This window comes from Polistes canadensis, unplaced genomic scaffold (genome assembly GCF_001313835.1).
Source record: "Polistes canadensis isolate GaletaPanama2010 unplaced genomic scaffold, ASM131383v1 scaffold_3, whole genome shotgun sequence".
Lineage (NCBI taxonomy): Eukaryota > Metazoa > Arthropoda > Insecta > Hymenoptera > Vespidae > Polistes > Polistes canadensis.
Window position 1 is genome coordinate 816681 of NW_014569550.1, and position 15858 is coordinate 832538.

Here is a 15858-nt window from a genome sequence, read left to right on the forward strand (position 1 = left end):
ATAATAATAATAATAATGGGTACAATTAATTGGTTCATGCCATCTCATTTGTGATATTACTTGTGATAATACATTATGATTTTTATTTTGCTGTATCATCCAAGGATATACAAAAGTAGATATTAAAATGACTACTTTCTAAAAAGTATACACTGAACATATTGCATATTGAAAGGCATATTTCTGAGAATGTATGCAAATTAACTTGATTATAATGCACTAGATGCATGGGTACTTTCACATATGTAATTATTTGCTAAATAGCTTAATAGTATAATATGATATATTGTGTATAATGATAATATGCTAGAACCCGAAAACTATGTGCTATGATATATGCGAACAAGTATTTGATGCCACATTTAAACAAATTAACAGAACGTTAGTTTAAAATATAACTACATTATTGATCGGCATCAGAAAGATTTATAAACAAATTATTTAATATATATATATATATATATATATAGAGATAATTGTTATTATGATAATTGCTTTAATATATAATTGCTATTATGATAAATGAATAATAATAAGAAAAAATAAAATAAAATGAATATTTTCAATGTATATGAATTATGTGCACCGTTTATGTTTATATTTTGTAGAAAACAAAATATTGAAATTGAAACTATTTTTCATAGTATCGAATAGAACAATTGCAGTAACTTTTTTGATATCGGTTTAAACGTTATAAACATTTACTTAATGGAACTGCTTGTTTATGTGGGATATAACATAACACATGTGGAAGTTTGATATATCAGCAATAACTCGTGTGGCGGCTAGGAAGATCAAACATATAGTTTAAAGCCTTTCAAAGTGTCAAATCTTTTATATAATTATAAAGAAAATAATTCGTTTCTTGTTGTAATTAATTTCTTAAAAAAGAAATGTCACGTATGAAACTATTTTACATTTACAAGATATTTCAATAAAATCAAATATTGAAATAATATATAATGTATATCTTATATAGGTTGCGGGAATTATGAAATTGAATTAAATTGAATAATTCTATTTTATGATTTATTTTAGATATAATATATTATATAATATATTATTTTAATCTAAAATAATCATAAAATACAATTTTTCAATTTTTTTACTCAATCCACTTTCATAATTATCGGTACATGGATCAATTATCATTTACAATGTACAACCAATTAAAATGAATTTCAATAAAATGAAAACGTCGTCTAACTTATATACATTGATATCATTTAACGTGATTTAGATAAGCCTGGAATTATTTATTCCTACCCCAGGCAATTTTTAACAAAATATATTTTACACAACTTTCAATTCAGCTATATACATTGATAAGCATCATTTTCAAGCGGTATAATAATCATTAAGTTTGCTTATATGTTTATTCATTTCTTTTTCACTTTGGTATTTACATCGGTTATGCTTGGATACTACCAAAAAAGAAACGAAATTAATATATATAGAAATTTAATTGATAATTAATATACGCACATATCTTTTAAAATAAAATAATAAAAGAAAATAAGTATTTACGATTATAACGTTTGCATAGATTTGATAATTTTAATAATAAAAAAATTCGACTTTTCTATAAATATGTGCCTAATCATAATTTCAACTGTTGTTTTACATACCTAGGAAACGGTAATATTTTCAAAGCAATATATAATTAAAAATTAAAAAAGGCAAAACTCGCGAGTCACATTTCTGTTTTGTGACTCGCACAATGTTTTTTTTTTTAAAATATTATTGTAAAAACATTGATTTGCAAAATATAAGCTGTAATAGAAATGATGAAACATCTAGGAAAAGGAAAATGGTTCCTTGTAAAAAAATAAAATAAAAATAACAAATTACTCTATGCAAATAAGAATTTTCTTAATATAAATCTTTATTTTGGAGAGAAATGACTTTGCGTATCCTTAAATTATGCATACACTTCAATTCAACTTAATATCATGTATAGATAATATAGTAACAATATTTCCGACTTTTTGACCTTAAATAATTATATAACAAAATATAAGAGGATACTACAATTCTTTAATTTTACAACTAAATTGACCCATGTATGTTTAAAATTCTTTTTAAAGTCATTTTTCCCGAAAATTAAGAGATCTTTTACATTTACATCAAAAAAATGTATTTATCATATACTTTTAATAAACGCTATTTTTTAACAAGGAACCAGCAATATTATCATCCAATTCCTGCTTTCTTACTACAACTACTTTCAATCTCATAGAAAAAAAATTTCTACCATAGTATGGTTTTATAATGATAGAACACGTCAATATGATTCCTATCTTATAAAATCATCATCCTTCAATTCAAAAATGATAATTAAAAGCAAATTGAATAATACATTGCACTTTGTTATCAATTTTGCAAATATTCTTCTACAAGATAAAAAGTTAAAATCATTTCCAATGCATTAAATACAATCATTATCTAGCAATTAAAGAATTGTTTAACCATACTAAGAGAGAATTTTTTTTCCTTATAATTCATTATTTTCATTCATACTGAAAATTCTTTTCTCATCCCTTCGACATTTTCTGATAACAGTATTTCAACTGTTTAGTTTGTTTTATCGCTATAACGTATGACATAACTATGTTTTATATGATGCAATGCTTTCTCCCATAGTACTTTCCACATAGTACAAAGTAAATAATCCCTCTTAGAAATTTTATTCCGATGGCCCTTGACCCCATCTAGATTTTGTCCTCGAAGTCTTGACTGCAGGAGAAGAATCATCTTCGCTTATTTTTCGTTTAACATTTAACACAATACCACTTTTATTAGCATACTTCGATCGCGGTATCATTTTAGACATGGTTTCCATTGTCGGTGGTGTTGAGGGAAATGCAGGAAAATCTTCATCTTCGAGACCAGGGGGTTTCGGTTGTTCCGGCGCGAAGGTCTTCTTGAATGAGGTTTCTATGTGAACAATGGGAGGTGACAATATAGGCTGATGAATTGTAGGTGATGCCGTCAAGCTTCCACATTGCGTAGGTGTTACGGCAGGTGTTTGCGTTAGAAGATTTGTTCCGGAAGGCGTAACAGGTGATATAGGCACAGTAGGTACATTCGGTACTGCCGATGCAGCTGCAACAGCAGCTAATTCCTCTTCTGCTTTTCTTATAAGATCTAAATCACTGAGTGTACTCAAAGTACTCTTACTTTCTTTCGAAAGAACAGTTTGCGATGCATCTATGAAAGCTGCCTTTTCAGAATTTGTTCTGCCTACATTTGGTCCTTTATTTTGGGAAGGTGAAGAGTATTTTTCCGAACTGTGATAAATTGTTGAATTAACAGTAGTCAAAAATGTAGCACTAGGCTTAGACGGAAGATAAGGATCCACTTTTGAGGATTCTTGTCGTTTAACGTTCGCAAGTATCTCTTGTAGATTCGGTGGTATCGTTATATCGGAAACTTTATCCAAAATCGGTTGGGCAAATTTAGAAAGTCCCGGTGGTGGCGGTGTAAACGAACGTGTATCGGAAGGACTGTAAGCTTCTTCGGAATCCTTTGAATTAGGAGGATCTAACCCTAATCCCTGAAAAGAAAACAAAATTATTATATCTCGTTAATATTATTAATATTTACAAATTTATATAACCTATATACAAAAAGTGAAAGTGCTTCATATTTAACGAAATGAAAATTAACTCTTTCACATTAAAAATAAGGGATATACATTCCATATATAAATAGAATCGCATGATTGCAATATCAAAATAAAACAAACATTTTTGTATCAATCATTTTTTGTAAAAATACACATTGATCTATGATAATGATTGCATTACATATTTTATTTGATACATTATAATGAAGTGGAATACTTGAAAAAAAATCTACGCAACTTGAGGATAGGAATAGGATGCCAGAAGTAAATGCAAACAGTTTATTTACAATGGGATTATAGGAAAAACAGTAACAATCGCATTTAAAAAATAATTGAATTATCAGTGCTCTCACCGGCAGAGTAGGTGTCGCGTCATTTAGAAACGAAGAGCTAATGTTTTGTATTTGTTGTTTTTGTTCTTCTATTTGTCTATTTAATTCGTCCATTTTCCTCTGCAATTCGGTAGAATTTTTAGCGGACGATAATACATCCGTATTATCGTGCATTGCTGTTTGTATATTCGTAGCATCTTCGTCCATTTCTCCTGGACTATAAGGTTCATCGCCATCATCATCTAACGTTTTAAGTGGTGATGGTATTAGGTCAATCTTTGTAGATAATTCTGGTACAATTTTACATATCGCAGCACTGTCCATTACAGATTTGGACATCCCAATGTGTGCCTTGTTTAAAGTTTCTAGGGTCATTTGAGTAACCATTTGTTTATCTTTAATAGTATCAGTAGCGGTTGCTTTATATCCCATAGGAGAGGCTGGTGGTGTAGTGGAAGAATTTTTATCTTTGGAAGTACCAACTAATGGTGGTGTATAACTACGATCAGGATCTTTTTTCTGGATTTTTGTAGAAATTACCGGAGGTATGGCGGTCAAGCGTTTCTTTCTATTGCGTACTATAATACCAAGAAGCAAGTGCGGCCTGTTTTCTTCAAAACCAGGACCGGTGAGAGGTAATAAAACTCGTGGTATTGTGCTTTGGTTTGAAAAGGGCATTATATAAAAATCTTTGATATTTTTTGAAACATTACCAACGACACCTAATCGACTTCTACTATTTAAATAACTGTATAAAGTTATATAAGGAATTTTTTCCTCGTCGTTCGCTGCCGTTAGCCTTATAACAAGGATTTCTTTAGATCCGGTTTTCTTCATCTTCGAAATGTAATCCCATACAGTTTCATGACTTATTCTACCGACAACGTCGACCGTATCTGGTAAATCGTTCATTAGATCTCTGGCATGACCACTTACTTCTTGAGCAGTGATAAAGAACTTAGCAACATCTACCATGTTAACGAATCCTCGCCAAACTGTTTGCCATGATGTTTTAGCAATATCCTTTTCTATCTCAGGATCCGTATATCTTTCGGGTTCTTCGTTAATGTCTGGTGTTTTGATCGTAACGGTAGAACTCGGCTCTCTGTCAGATACGTCTGAATCATTTCCATCAATGGTATTAGTCGTAGCTTCATCCTCTATATGCCGCCATAGACGATCTTCTATCGGTTTTTCGGGTATAGGTGGTGTTGATTCTTTCTTCTTTTCCATATCCTTCTTACGTCCTTGTTCTTTTTTATCTCCAGTATTCTTGATTTCCTTCGACGATTCATTACGAATTCGTGCTTTCGCCCAAACGTCGATGATCTTATGTTTTTCTTTATCATTCAGGAGATATTTTTCCTTTTCCTTTTCCCTATCCCTATCCCTTTCCCTATCCCTATCCCTATCCCTTTCTTTATCCCTTTCTCTTTCTTTTTCCTTTTCTCTATCTTTGATCTTTTCTCGATCCTTATTTCTTTGTTTATCCTTGTCCTTCTCACGTTCCTTGTCTTTCTCTCGTCTACTCTCTTTACTCTTGATTTTTCTATCCTTACTACGTTCTCTCGTCTTACTGTAATCTCTATCACGTTTGTGACGATGTCTGTTTCTACTCGTACTTCTTTCTCGTCCTTCCTTACTCCTTAATCTTCCACCATCCCTAGAACCTTCTCGCTCTTTATCTTTTTTCCTACCCTCCTCGCCATTCTTTGATCTTTTCATTCCAACTGTCAATTTTATTCTATCTCCGTCTTCTCTTTCCTTAGTTGTATCGATGGAACTAACGCTATCTCCGCTATTCAAAGCAGTTACTATATCTTGAACTGGTGTTTTCGGATCTACCATACCAATACTACCGTCATTTTCAATAATCTGTTCACCTTTGTGTGTTTTTACTACTATGGATTTTGCTTGTGCCATTAAATCTAACTCATTTTTCTTAATCATCTCCAATTGATGTTTAGTTTCCTTCTCTCGCCACTCGGCTAATTCCTGACTAGCCATTTCGTCTGGACTTAATCTTACTACAGCATCTGGTGCTAAAGATTTGTTGGCTATTTTTCTAAACAATGTTAAATTTTTAGTATCTTTTATATTAAATACAAGACTTCTGTATTTAGCTTTATACTTTGCACCAGTATCTTTGAAATACTTGTACATTTCCATTTCTATATTAAACGCTAAATCAGCTATTTCTTCGTCTGTTAGTTTTAAATCGTCCGTTTCTTTAATACGACTTGACAGAAGTTCCGTTAATGTTTTTCGTATGTTCAATCTTATAGGCTCAGTTTCTGGCTTCCTTATGAGAGGTATTTTAGCTTGTTGTTTCGGTTGAGGCGTTAAAACCTTTACTTCTTGTTTCTTGTTCGGTATTTGTTTCTGTGCAATCGTTCCTTGAATTCTATTTTGAGGTGATGATGCGGGTCTAATAGTTGTTTGTTTCAAAATCAAATTTCCTTTACTTGTGTCGATATATGTTTGTTTTAATTGATGTGTTTTATTGTGCATTGTACTTGTTTGTTGCTGAGTTCCGCCAGCAATGGTTGTAATCTTTTTACTGGCTATTAAAATTGTTTGCTTCGAACCTGGTATATTAGTATATACCATTTTTGGCATTGCTTGTGCTTTAGCAGCTATTAATTGTGGAGATTTTCCAGGTTTGGTTATTCGTTGTGTCGGTAATACCGTAAGAGTTTTTCCTCCTATTTCTACTTGACTAAGACTATCAGCTCGTACAGCCTCGAAGGTTGGATTTTCTTTCAACCATGTCTTCAAATTAGATCTTTTAGGTGCATCCGTACCTGTAAGAAGTCGTCCACTTTTTCTTTCAAAAACAATCACTCTAGCGTCCGCCTTTGCTTTAGCTATTCCCAAAGGTGTTTGCTTTAACATCTTGGAATTAGAACCAGTCGCTATAGGTTTGTCCTTGGTTAAAGTTTCTTGGGCATGTGCAAGAATGCATGCGTCTGAACAATAAATACTAGAATTTCTAGCTTCTTTTTTGCATACTACGCATTGAGTAGTACCTGAAATTCGAACAATATTGTGATCGAGGTTAGATGCTGCAGATAACTGTCCATCTTTTGTTTGCGAAAGTGCAGGCTGTGATGTTTCTTCTTCCATTAGGGATGAAGAGTCCTCCACAAATGAATCTTGCTGTTGCCTTTCTCTTCCTGATATTACCTGTGCATTTGTTTTTACTTTATTGTCATCTGCTTTTTTCTTCAAACAATTTGGACAAACCCATTCAATTCCCTTTTCTTCCATCTGTTGTCCCATTGCTTTACTTACGTGTACACACTTCCCGTGGAACCAATCTTCGCAAACATCGCAACATATCATGAAACGATTATTGTGAGGACGTTTACAAATGCACCACAATCTATCAGGATCATCTTCCGAATCCGAATTTTCTTCTTCTTCATCATCATCATCTTCGTCGTCGTCATCATTTTGCACATTTATATTCAGTCCTTCTTTACGTTCTATGTGACTCTGAATTGCTGGTGATTCATAATGTTCTACTTTCTTGATAGGCTCTGGTGTTTTCTGTACAACTTCTGTTTTTGCTTGCAATCGTTTGCTTCTCGTTGCTGGAGCTTCTATGGGTGGTAAAGTTATTACGCGTCCACCACGAACGATTTGTATCGGTTCTTTATCGTCTTTAATATTTTTTTTTATTACTTCAGGTATTATATTTGATGATATTTGTGCCGTAGTTGATGTATCTAATGATTTTCTTGTCAATTCTTGAGTAGTTGTTGTTTCTAGTGTAGTAACTTGAGGAGTAACTTGAGGAGTAACTTGAGGAGTTGATGTTAATGATGTAGATGGTACAGGTTGATTTACCAGAGCAGTCTAAAAAAAAAGAACCATTAACTGAATATTATGTTATTAATGTTAAGATAATAAATATGGAAATAAGCATACATGATCTACTAAATCAACTCCAAGTTCTTCTTGTAATAATAATGCTTCTGCTAATAACTCCTCATCATGTTTGTTGGCTTCCATTCCCAATGTGGCTAAAAGATGTTCTTCTCCTTCAATACCACCTTTAATAATGAAATATATTATTAATAATTTTATAATATATATAGACAGATGACAAAATTCTTGACACTATTAAAACTTGTGTTTTTTGTCAAATATTTTAAATGTTATTGTACATACAGGATGTAACAGAATAAGTGAGAAATACTATAGGGATGGCGCATCGAAAGAAGAAAAAAGTTCATATAAAAATATGTCTTATTTAACCTTGCTTCGGAATTATAGCGAATTGGAGTTTTGATCAACTAAATGTATTTACATTCATAAGTGTTTAAAATAACCTTCTTATACTCGAACACAAGTTTTTTACAAGCGATTACCTCGCTCTCTCCATATTTCTAGCTATTGCTCGGATATATTCTAAGCTTTACTCAATCCTTTCACGAAGTATTTCCATACTGTTTATGGGCTTTTTATAGACAATGTATTTTAAATAACCCCACAAGTAAAAAAAGCCAGACAATAAAACAACAACGACCTATCCACTTGTTTGGAAATCGTTCGTTTAAAAATTGTCTAGCTAGTCGGTAGAAATACAGCCGTGGCCCCTATCATGCATAAACTACATGCGGTGTCTGATATCTAGTAGAACATCTTATTTCCATTTATCGAAATAATCATTGAAGTAGAAACACTATACGTATAATTCGCTATAACTCCGAAACAAGATCTAATAGAACTTTTTTTACTTGTTTTGATGTGTTGAAGCCATCCCTATATTTCCTACTTTTTCTGTTATATATACATCCTGTATATATACAATATAAAAAAATATTCACTGATTGCAATTGTGACATGTTAATAAAACTTACTAGGTTTAGTGTTAATATGATTTGACACGGTAGGCAATGCCATGGCTTGATCAATCATTTGTGATGAAGTAGTAACTAAGAAAACATAATATTTTAAAATAAATACAAATAATATTTTGGACATAACTAAAAAAGTACAAAACCAAATGAAAAAAGGTTGTATTTTTTAAAAATAAAGAATAAGAATTTTCATCAATGTTATACATACTTAAAGAAGTTTGTAATTCTTCGGTTACATCTGCCTTCGAATCTGTTTCTTGGATTTCACCTTCGTCCTTCAATACATTGTCTGTATCATTTTCTGTACCTGAATGACGTTCGACATGAGATACGTCTTCTTCTAGAGTATTTGTTATCAAGGTTTTCGTTGTATATTCGGAATCTGAACTTTGTGTTATGTTTGGAGTTGTAGTAATAACATTTGTTGAACTTATTATTTGTGTTCCTTGAGCGGACGATTTAGCAATTCCACAGGAAATAGGTGAGCTTGGTATATTAGCAATTAAAGTAGTCGCTGGATTATCCACATTTTTCGGATCATTGTTAGAACCAACACGACGAATAATATCGGGCGCTGAGAAAAGTGCTGGACCCAAAGTATCTGCTACAAATCCTGGAGACTTCTTATGTTCTTTACGTGAATGTTTTTTCATGTCTAAAACGAAGAAAAAATATGAAATTTATTTTAAAGAATCAATAATGTATATATATATTGTTATATAAATAATAAATAAAATATACAGTTACAAAAAAATACTAACTATCTATATTTTTAATTTCTACAGATTTGGTATTATCACCTTCTGTTTTAGAAATAAGATCCGTTAATTTGTCAGATTTTTTTCTTTCTTTCTTTATTTCCGGTGATTTAACTTTAATTGACATGATAGATGAAATAGGTTTGCTTTGTTGTGGTAATGCTTGATATTGTTGTATGGGGGTTGTTTGTATTATTGTTCCCTTTTCATGACCTATCGGTGTACTCGACACAGTTGATTTTGATGCTATTGGTAGATGCATTAATTTTCCATCTTTCGTAGATATCAATTTCGTCTGTACTTGATTCAAAAATTTTCCTTTTGGAAGGATCATTGATTTTTTTACATCCATGTTTTTGAGTTCATTGGCTTTCATTACAACTTGCTTTTGTACTAGAGTTAATTTTTGATTATTTCTTCCTTGGCCAGGCTTAGTTAGAATCATATCACCTTTGATCATATTGCTGCTAATTAAATTAGCTTTTACTTGGTTTGTCGTTTGCAAGTGTTTTTCAGTATTAATAGTTGCTTCATTTGTAACAGGTGATGCTTGCATATGTTGTGTTTCATCCTTTTTTCTTACTCCAAACGTCTTGAACTGTCTTCTGCCTCTAGCAGAAGTGAGTCCTGATAAAATTAAATATTTAATAATCTTTTTAAAATTATTATTAACACGTTCTCAGTAAATGTTCAATTGCCAATGGTAAATAGATTATTACAGATAGATCTAAACAAATGCTTAATATATTAATGCATACCTATCTTTTCCTCTTTCTCATTAGTTTTCATTGCAGTGACAGCAGCAGCCATTTCCATATCTAATCGACGCACTTGTTCTATATCTAAATGTTTATTAGAATTTCTTCTTCGTCCTGTTATGTATCCACCCCTAGTAGTTAAACCTTTCCGCCCACCTCTAGCTCTGAGTCCTCCTCTCCTTGGCCCTCGTGGACCAAAATCTGAATCATTGCCCGATGAAGGCTCTGATTCAGAAGACTCAGAAGGTGAAGGAGTACCTTCTTCCTCTTCTTCTTCATCATTGGATAGCTTATGTGCTATATAAGAAACATTTAATTATACTTTATTATACTTATATAGATACAATATTATATTATTATAGTGTACAATAAATAAAATATTTTATAAGAATATCAGTAATAAAAATGTATTTATTAGGAACATGATTAAATCGATATGACAATATAACCTCCAATACTTAAATTCATTGACAGTAATAAATAGCATGCTTATATTTGTACAAACTCCCTTTTGTAAATTAATTTCACCTTTAGATATCGAATGTCCTGTTGACTTTGATGCTCCGAGAGAACTCCCAGCTGATCGAAGAGAAGTAGATTGATTAGAAGCAAGAGGATTTTTCCGAGGGCGACCAATCGGTTTACCCTAAAATAATATATCGTAAAAAGAAAAATAACAACATTTCGAAAAACAGTTACTTACTGTTTTAGTATTTGTTTTCATTTTATCAACTTCATTAGATGGCAATGACATTGTTGACACTGTTGACGGAGAAGGAGAATGCGTATATTGTATGTCGCTAGAAGATGCATAACTTGACAGTGGTAATGAATCTTTTGGTTCAGAATCAGGTAGTTTATTTGTATAACAGTGATCCAGTTCAACGCTATATCTTATTGACTTTTGTTGTTCTTCTACGGACAGCATATCTAAAAAAAAAATAAATGTAATAAGATTTATTAATAAGATAATTATATTATTAATCTACATTTCTTTAAACTGTAACATAAACAAACCAAGCATCGCTGTAACATTTTCGCCTAATATTTGTTTTGCTTCCTCGCTCTGAAGAGCAGTTTCCAATCTTTCTAATTGTTCAGGATCCATTTCCATAAAAGGATCAACGAGTCCGCTTGCATCAGTAGTTGTTGCATTACCTATAGGTGTAATGTTCGAAGATGCAAAAGTTGGAGGATCTACTGTCAATGTAATATCTCCATTGTTAGTCCCTGGTTCACTTTGTCCCAATCTTACTACACTAACATTAGCATTCGATTGATTCACTGAAAACATATTTATATAGTCTTTACCAATAAACAAATAACATTCGTCTAACCCGATAATTGATACTTGATTTTCAAGGAACTTTATATTACCAAATTGTAAGAAGATTGTATAGTTCAATCTATATATTAATACAAATGCAAAGTGTCAATGAAAATCTAGACAAAGTTAATAAAAATTCATTATTTATTAGTATATTAATATTAAAATATATCAAATATTGTTGAAAACAAAAATAAGATCCATTAATCGATAACAAAAAAAAACAAGGCTAAAGCAAAATAATATTTAAACTGCTTTTACATATATGAGAATAATAATTACTTACTTATTAAATTGTGTAATGTTTCTTGATCTACTGATATTGTTCCATCATCACTGACTACAATAATCAATGTGTCATCCTGTTTCTGAGTCTCTTTTTCTTTCGGCTCAACGATATAAGAGCTAGACATGTTTTCAGATCTGTAAAAAGAAATTAAAATAGAATTATTGACAGTATTACAAAGTCAAGATAACGAAAACATTAACTCAACTCCCCACCCGTTTATCATTACGACAATAAGGTTATGTTATAGAATCTATATATATATATATATACAAAATTAATTAAAAAAGAATATATACAACGATATGACATACCTAGCTTCCGTAAGTGTAAATTCTGTCACTTCTATCGCAGTTTCATCTTAATATGTAAATAAGAAAGTAAATAGTGAAATAGTAACGTAAGCGGATAGATAAAGTCATGAAGTGTGATAAAATAAATGTTAAAATAGTCCGTTAACACTAAATCGAGGATAGTTTTCCACGCGTAAGTTAAATTTATCGCGATAACCTAATTATAATCTAATATCCGTTTTTTCGCAAACCAAATAAATAATACCGCCAACGACAAACGGGTAGCCATTTTGTTTAATCCATACACAGCGCCGTAGGAAAGTGTCGGTTGCGCGTTACAGCTCACTTACCATCCGCGTACTTCCATTAATGGAATTATTTACAAAACTTAAGTCTTTCTTTGAAGGCTTGCTACCTGAGGAATTTTACACGAAAGCACTCCACTTTCTCGATAAACCGCGCTTTTTTTAGTAAGACATTCTGTTCGTCTATCTACCATAACTGTGCGCACAGGACGCTGCGCGCTTCGCGTTGCGCAACGAGTTCAACCAAATGAACGAACGGCTTTAAGCGGCTAGAGAGAGATAAAAGATACACGACGCCAAGCTACTCCGTTCCTTTTCCTTTATCAGAAAGAAATAGAGATACATGTATGTGATACTGCGTTCTGGCTTTCATACTTATGCGCCATCTATTATACCATCTTTTACAAAATGCCAAACATTTTATTTTTCACACGCATTTTATATTTCGTATATCTTTATAATTAGATCTTATTGATATACAAATTTGTCTTTTAATTTATTACCATAATATTTAGGTAAATTGCTATTTCATGTAGAAGACGCAACGATTTTCTTCAATTAATGTTCAATCACTATTAATGAAATGGTTATAAATTAAGGTCAATGGGATATTGCCACAGTAAATATACATCACCGTATGTATCAAATTTATGAAGCTTTTATTCGCTTAAATAATATCATACCATTCCGATCAAAATATCTTTTGTCCGATGAACTTTTCTTTTCGTACTGAGAGATCGTATCATACCAGGTGCGATTTTCTTTTGGTATCGACAAAAAATCAAGAATATTATTAGCCAATCTTGGAATAATCGGATACAATACCAAAGCAGATATTCTTATACTCTCTAATGCGATAGAAATGACAGCCTTCAATTCCATAAAAGAATTTTGATTATCTAAATTTTTGCTTAATACCCATGGCTTGTGATATTCTACCATTTTATTTGCCATTTGTAATACGTTCATAGTCACATCAACTACGTTATGCAAATTATAATTTTTGTAATGAGATTGAGCATTTTTACTTAAATAATTGATGCTCTGTATGGTTTTAATAGCTATGTCTGATTTTAAAACATCAATAAATTCCATCGGATTAGGAACTTCACCCCATGGATTAATAATATTACCGGTGCACCGACTAATTAAATTACCTAATGTATCTGCAAGCTCTGCATTTATTGTCCTTAGAATTTTATTGTTGCTGTAATCTATTAAAACCAAAACAAAAATTATTTTTCTTTATGCTTCATAATAGAATGGACATATTGATTGAAATTGTAAACTTACTCGCATTGCTATGAGGAACGGCTTCTCTTAAAATGAAATACCTCAAACCCTCTTCTGTGAAGTTAGCAGCTGCTTCAAAAGGTGAAATAACATTACCTATCGATTTAGACATTTTTTTATCATCAACTATCCAATGTCCATGGCACAATAATGTTCGTGGAGGTTCCAGTCCTGCAGCTATTAAAAATGCTGGCCAGTATATCCCATGAAATTTTAATATATCTTTACCAATAACCTACATTTTATAAAAAAAAATATATTTTTTATTAAGCTTCACAAAGCATGTCAAACATATAATGTACCTGCAAACTTGGTGGCCAAAATTGCTTGTATGTATCATCTGGATAACCCAATACTGTTAAATAATTTACTAATGCTTCCAACCAAACATATATTGATTGATTTTTGTTTTGAGGTGTTGGGATACTCCAAGGAACTCTAGTTACAGGTCTCGATATACTTAAATCATCTAAACTTATATCCTCTTCTATCCACTTATATAAAATCTTGTGATATTTTGCAGGTTGTACTGTAGTGTCTATATAATAAAAAAATACTTTTCAATATAAAATAAGTATTTAATATTTAATTTATTGTATATAATATTATACCCTTTTTAATCCAATATTTCAATTCATCTTTAAGATTGCTCAATCTAAATTTATAATTGTCTTCTTCCATCCATTCAACAGAATGACCCGATTCTTTAGAGACTTTTATCTGTTTACCAGACGCATCTGTTATTTCATTTAATTCTATATTTGTAAGAAATGCTTCATCTGATGTACAGTACCATCCGGAATATTTTCCTAAATAAATATATCCCTTCGTGTCCAAAACATTCTAAAAATGTATGTACGTATGCGTTACTATTTCTATTGACGTTGACAATTGATATGTAATAACTTATCTTTTTTTATAAAACACATGCCAATGATCAAAAAAATATAACAACCCAGAAATGATGAACTGCATCAAAATGACGTTGCTCAGTGGTACGAATAAATGTAGAATAATTAATAGAAAACTTGTCACACATTTCCTTGAATTGTTTAGAAACCTGTATGCAATAGTCTGGTATTGGTATTTTAGCCAAATTTGCAGCTGTTTTTACTTTATTACCATGTTCATCCGTACCAGTGCTTAAAAATGTAGTATGACCAAGCATGGATCTGTATCTTGCAATGCAATCGGCTAATGCTGCACTGTACAAATGTCCAATATGTGGTGCTGGCATAAATATGAAAGATATAAGTAAAATCATTATACAAAATTATTAAATAAAATAATATTTAATCTACCTGCATTAACATAAAATATCGGCGTACTAATATATACATTTTTAAGTGCATCATTTGCCGCATCTGCATAATGCCTCTGTAAAATTCTGATTTGAAATATTTTTAACCTTTTTGATAGAAATCGAGTCATTTCTAACGCCTTTATGATTTCATAATTATTTATACATAAAATGTTTGATAAATAATATTAAATACTTTGGTATATTAAGTATATATAACAACGAATATATATCTTTTAATCTCACACCAGATAACCTGTAAAAAAATCAAATGTAAACTTCTTCTCTAACGTAATCGTACACATGCGCACGCAGAGTCAAAGTATGGAATGAAGAATTTTAGTTGAGGTCGTATAACAATTAAAAACAAAAAAAAAAGGGATAAGAAATAAAACAGATCCCAAGAGTTATCTAGAAAAATGGTTTGTATCTATTGATATAAAACAAAATTCCATCGGAATTTGCCATATGCCGTTAGGAGTTAGCTTATCTAACATTATCACGTAATTAAAAAAAAAAAAAATCATAGAACACATATATAAAAGATAAAAAAATAATGAATCGTTCTAACAAGGATACATTTTGATGAACGATCAAAGAGAAAAGTAATGTCCGTTAATTTTTATTTAAATGTTGTTGCTATCCAATGTCTAAATTAGGAAAGTTTTCAAAAGAATGTAAAAAAGCTTAGGAAAACATCAATGTTTCAT

The 15858-nt window shown here is 31.3% G+C and overlaps 2 protein-coding genes across 7 annotated transcripts; both read right to left on the reverse strand.

The window, feature by feature from the left end:
• Positions 1-1361: 1361 nt before the first annotated feature.
• Positions 1362-12787, reverse strand: LOC106786256. Of its 4 annotated transcripts, none has more exons than XM_014747450.1 (12): positions 12601-12787; positions 11958-12094; positions 11362-11628; positions 11048-11274; positions 10873-10990; positions 10345-10641; positions 9590-10213; positions 9037-9483; positions 8829-8903; positions 7894-8018; positions 3982-7821; positions 1362-3556 (listed from the first exon to the last, which is right to left on the reverse strand). In XM_014747450.1, the coding sequence occupies exons 2-12, from the start codon at positions 12082-12084 to the stop codon at positions 2687-2689; spliced, it is 7017 nt and encodes a 2338-aa protein (XP_014602936.1). In that variant the 5' UTR covers positions 12085-12094; positions 12601-12787; the 3' UTR covers positions 1362-2686. The 4 variants fall into 4 exon arrangements, with proteins under 4 accessions (XP_014602936.1, XP_014602944.1, XP_014602928.1 ...); XM_014747458.1 differs by having other exon boundaries at positions 9629-10213; positions 12272-12786; XM_014747442.1 differs by having other exon boundaries at positions 12272-12786.
• Positions 12788-13191: 404 nt separating this feature from the next.
• Positions 13192-15496, reverse strand: LOC106786276 (methionine--tRNA ligase, mitochondrial). Of its 3 annotated transcripts, XM_014747495.1 has the most exons (7): positions 15150-15489; positions 14986-15078; positions 14804-14908; positions 14460-14691; positions 14151-14386; positions 13849-14083; positions 13192-13769 (listed from the first exon to the last, which is right to left on the reverse strand). In XM_014747495.1, exons 3-7 carry the CDS (start codon positions 14885-14887, stop codon positions 13204-13206), a joined length of 1353 nt encoding a protein of 450 aa, XP_014602981.1. In that variant the 5' UTR covers positions 14888-14908; positions 14986-15078; positions 15150-15489; the 3' UTR covers positions 13192-13203. The 3 variants fall into 3 exon arrangements, with proteins under 3 accessions (XP_014602981.1, XP_014602963.1, XP_014602972.1); XM_014747477.1 differs by having other exon boundaries at positions 14804-15078; positions 15150-15496; XM_014747486.1 differs by lacking the exon at positions 15150-15489 and having other exon boundaries at positions 14971-15062.
• Between the last annotated feature and the right edge of the window lie 362 nt (positions 15497-15858).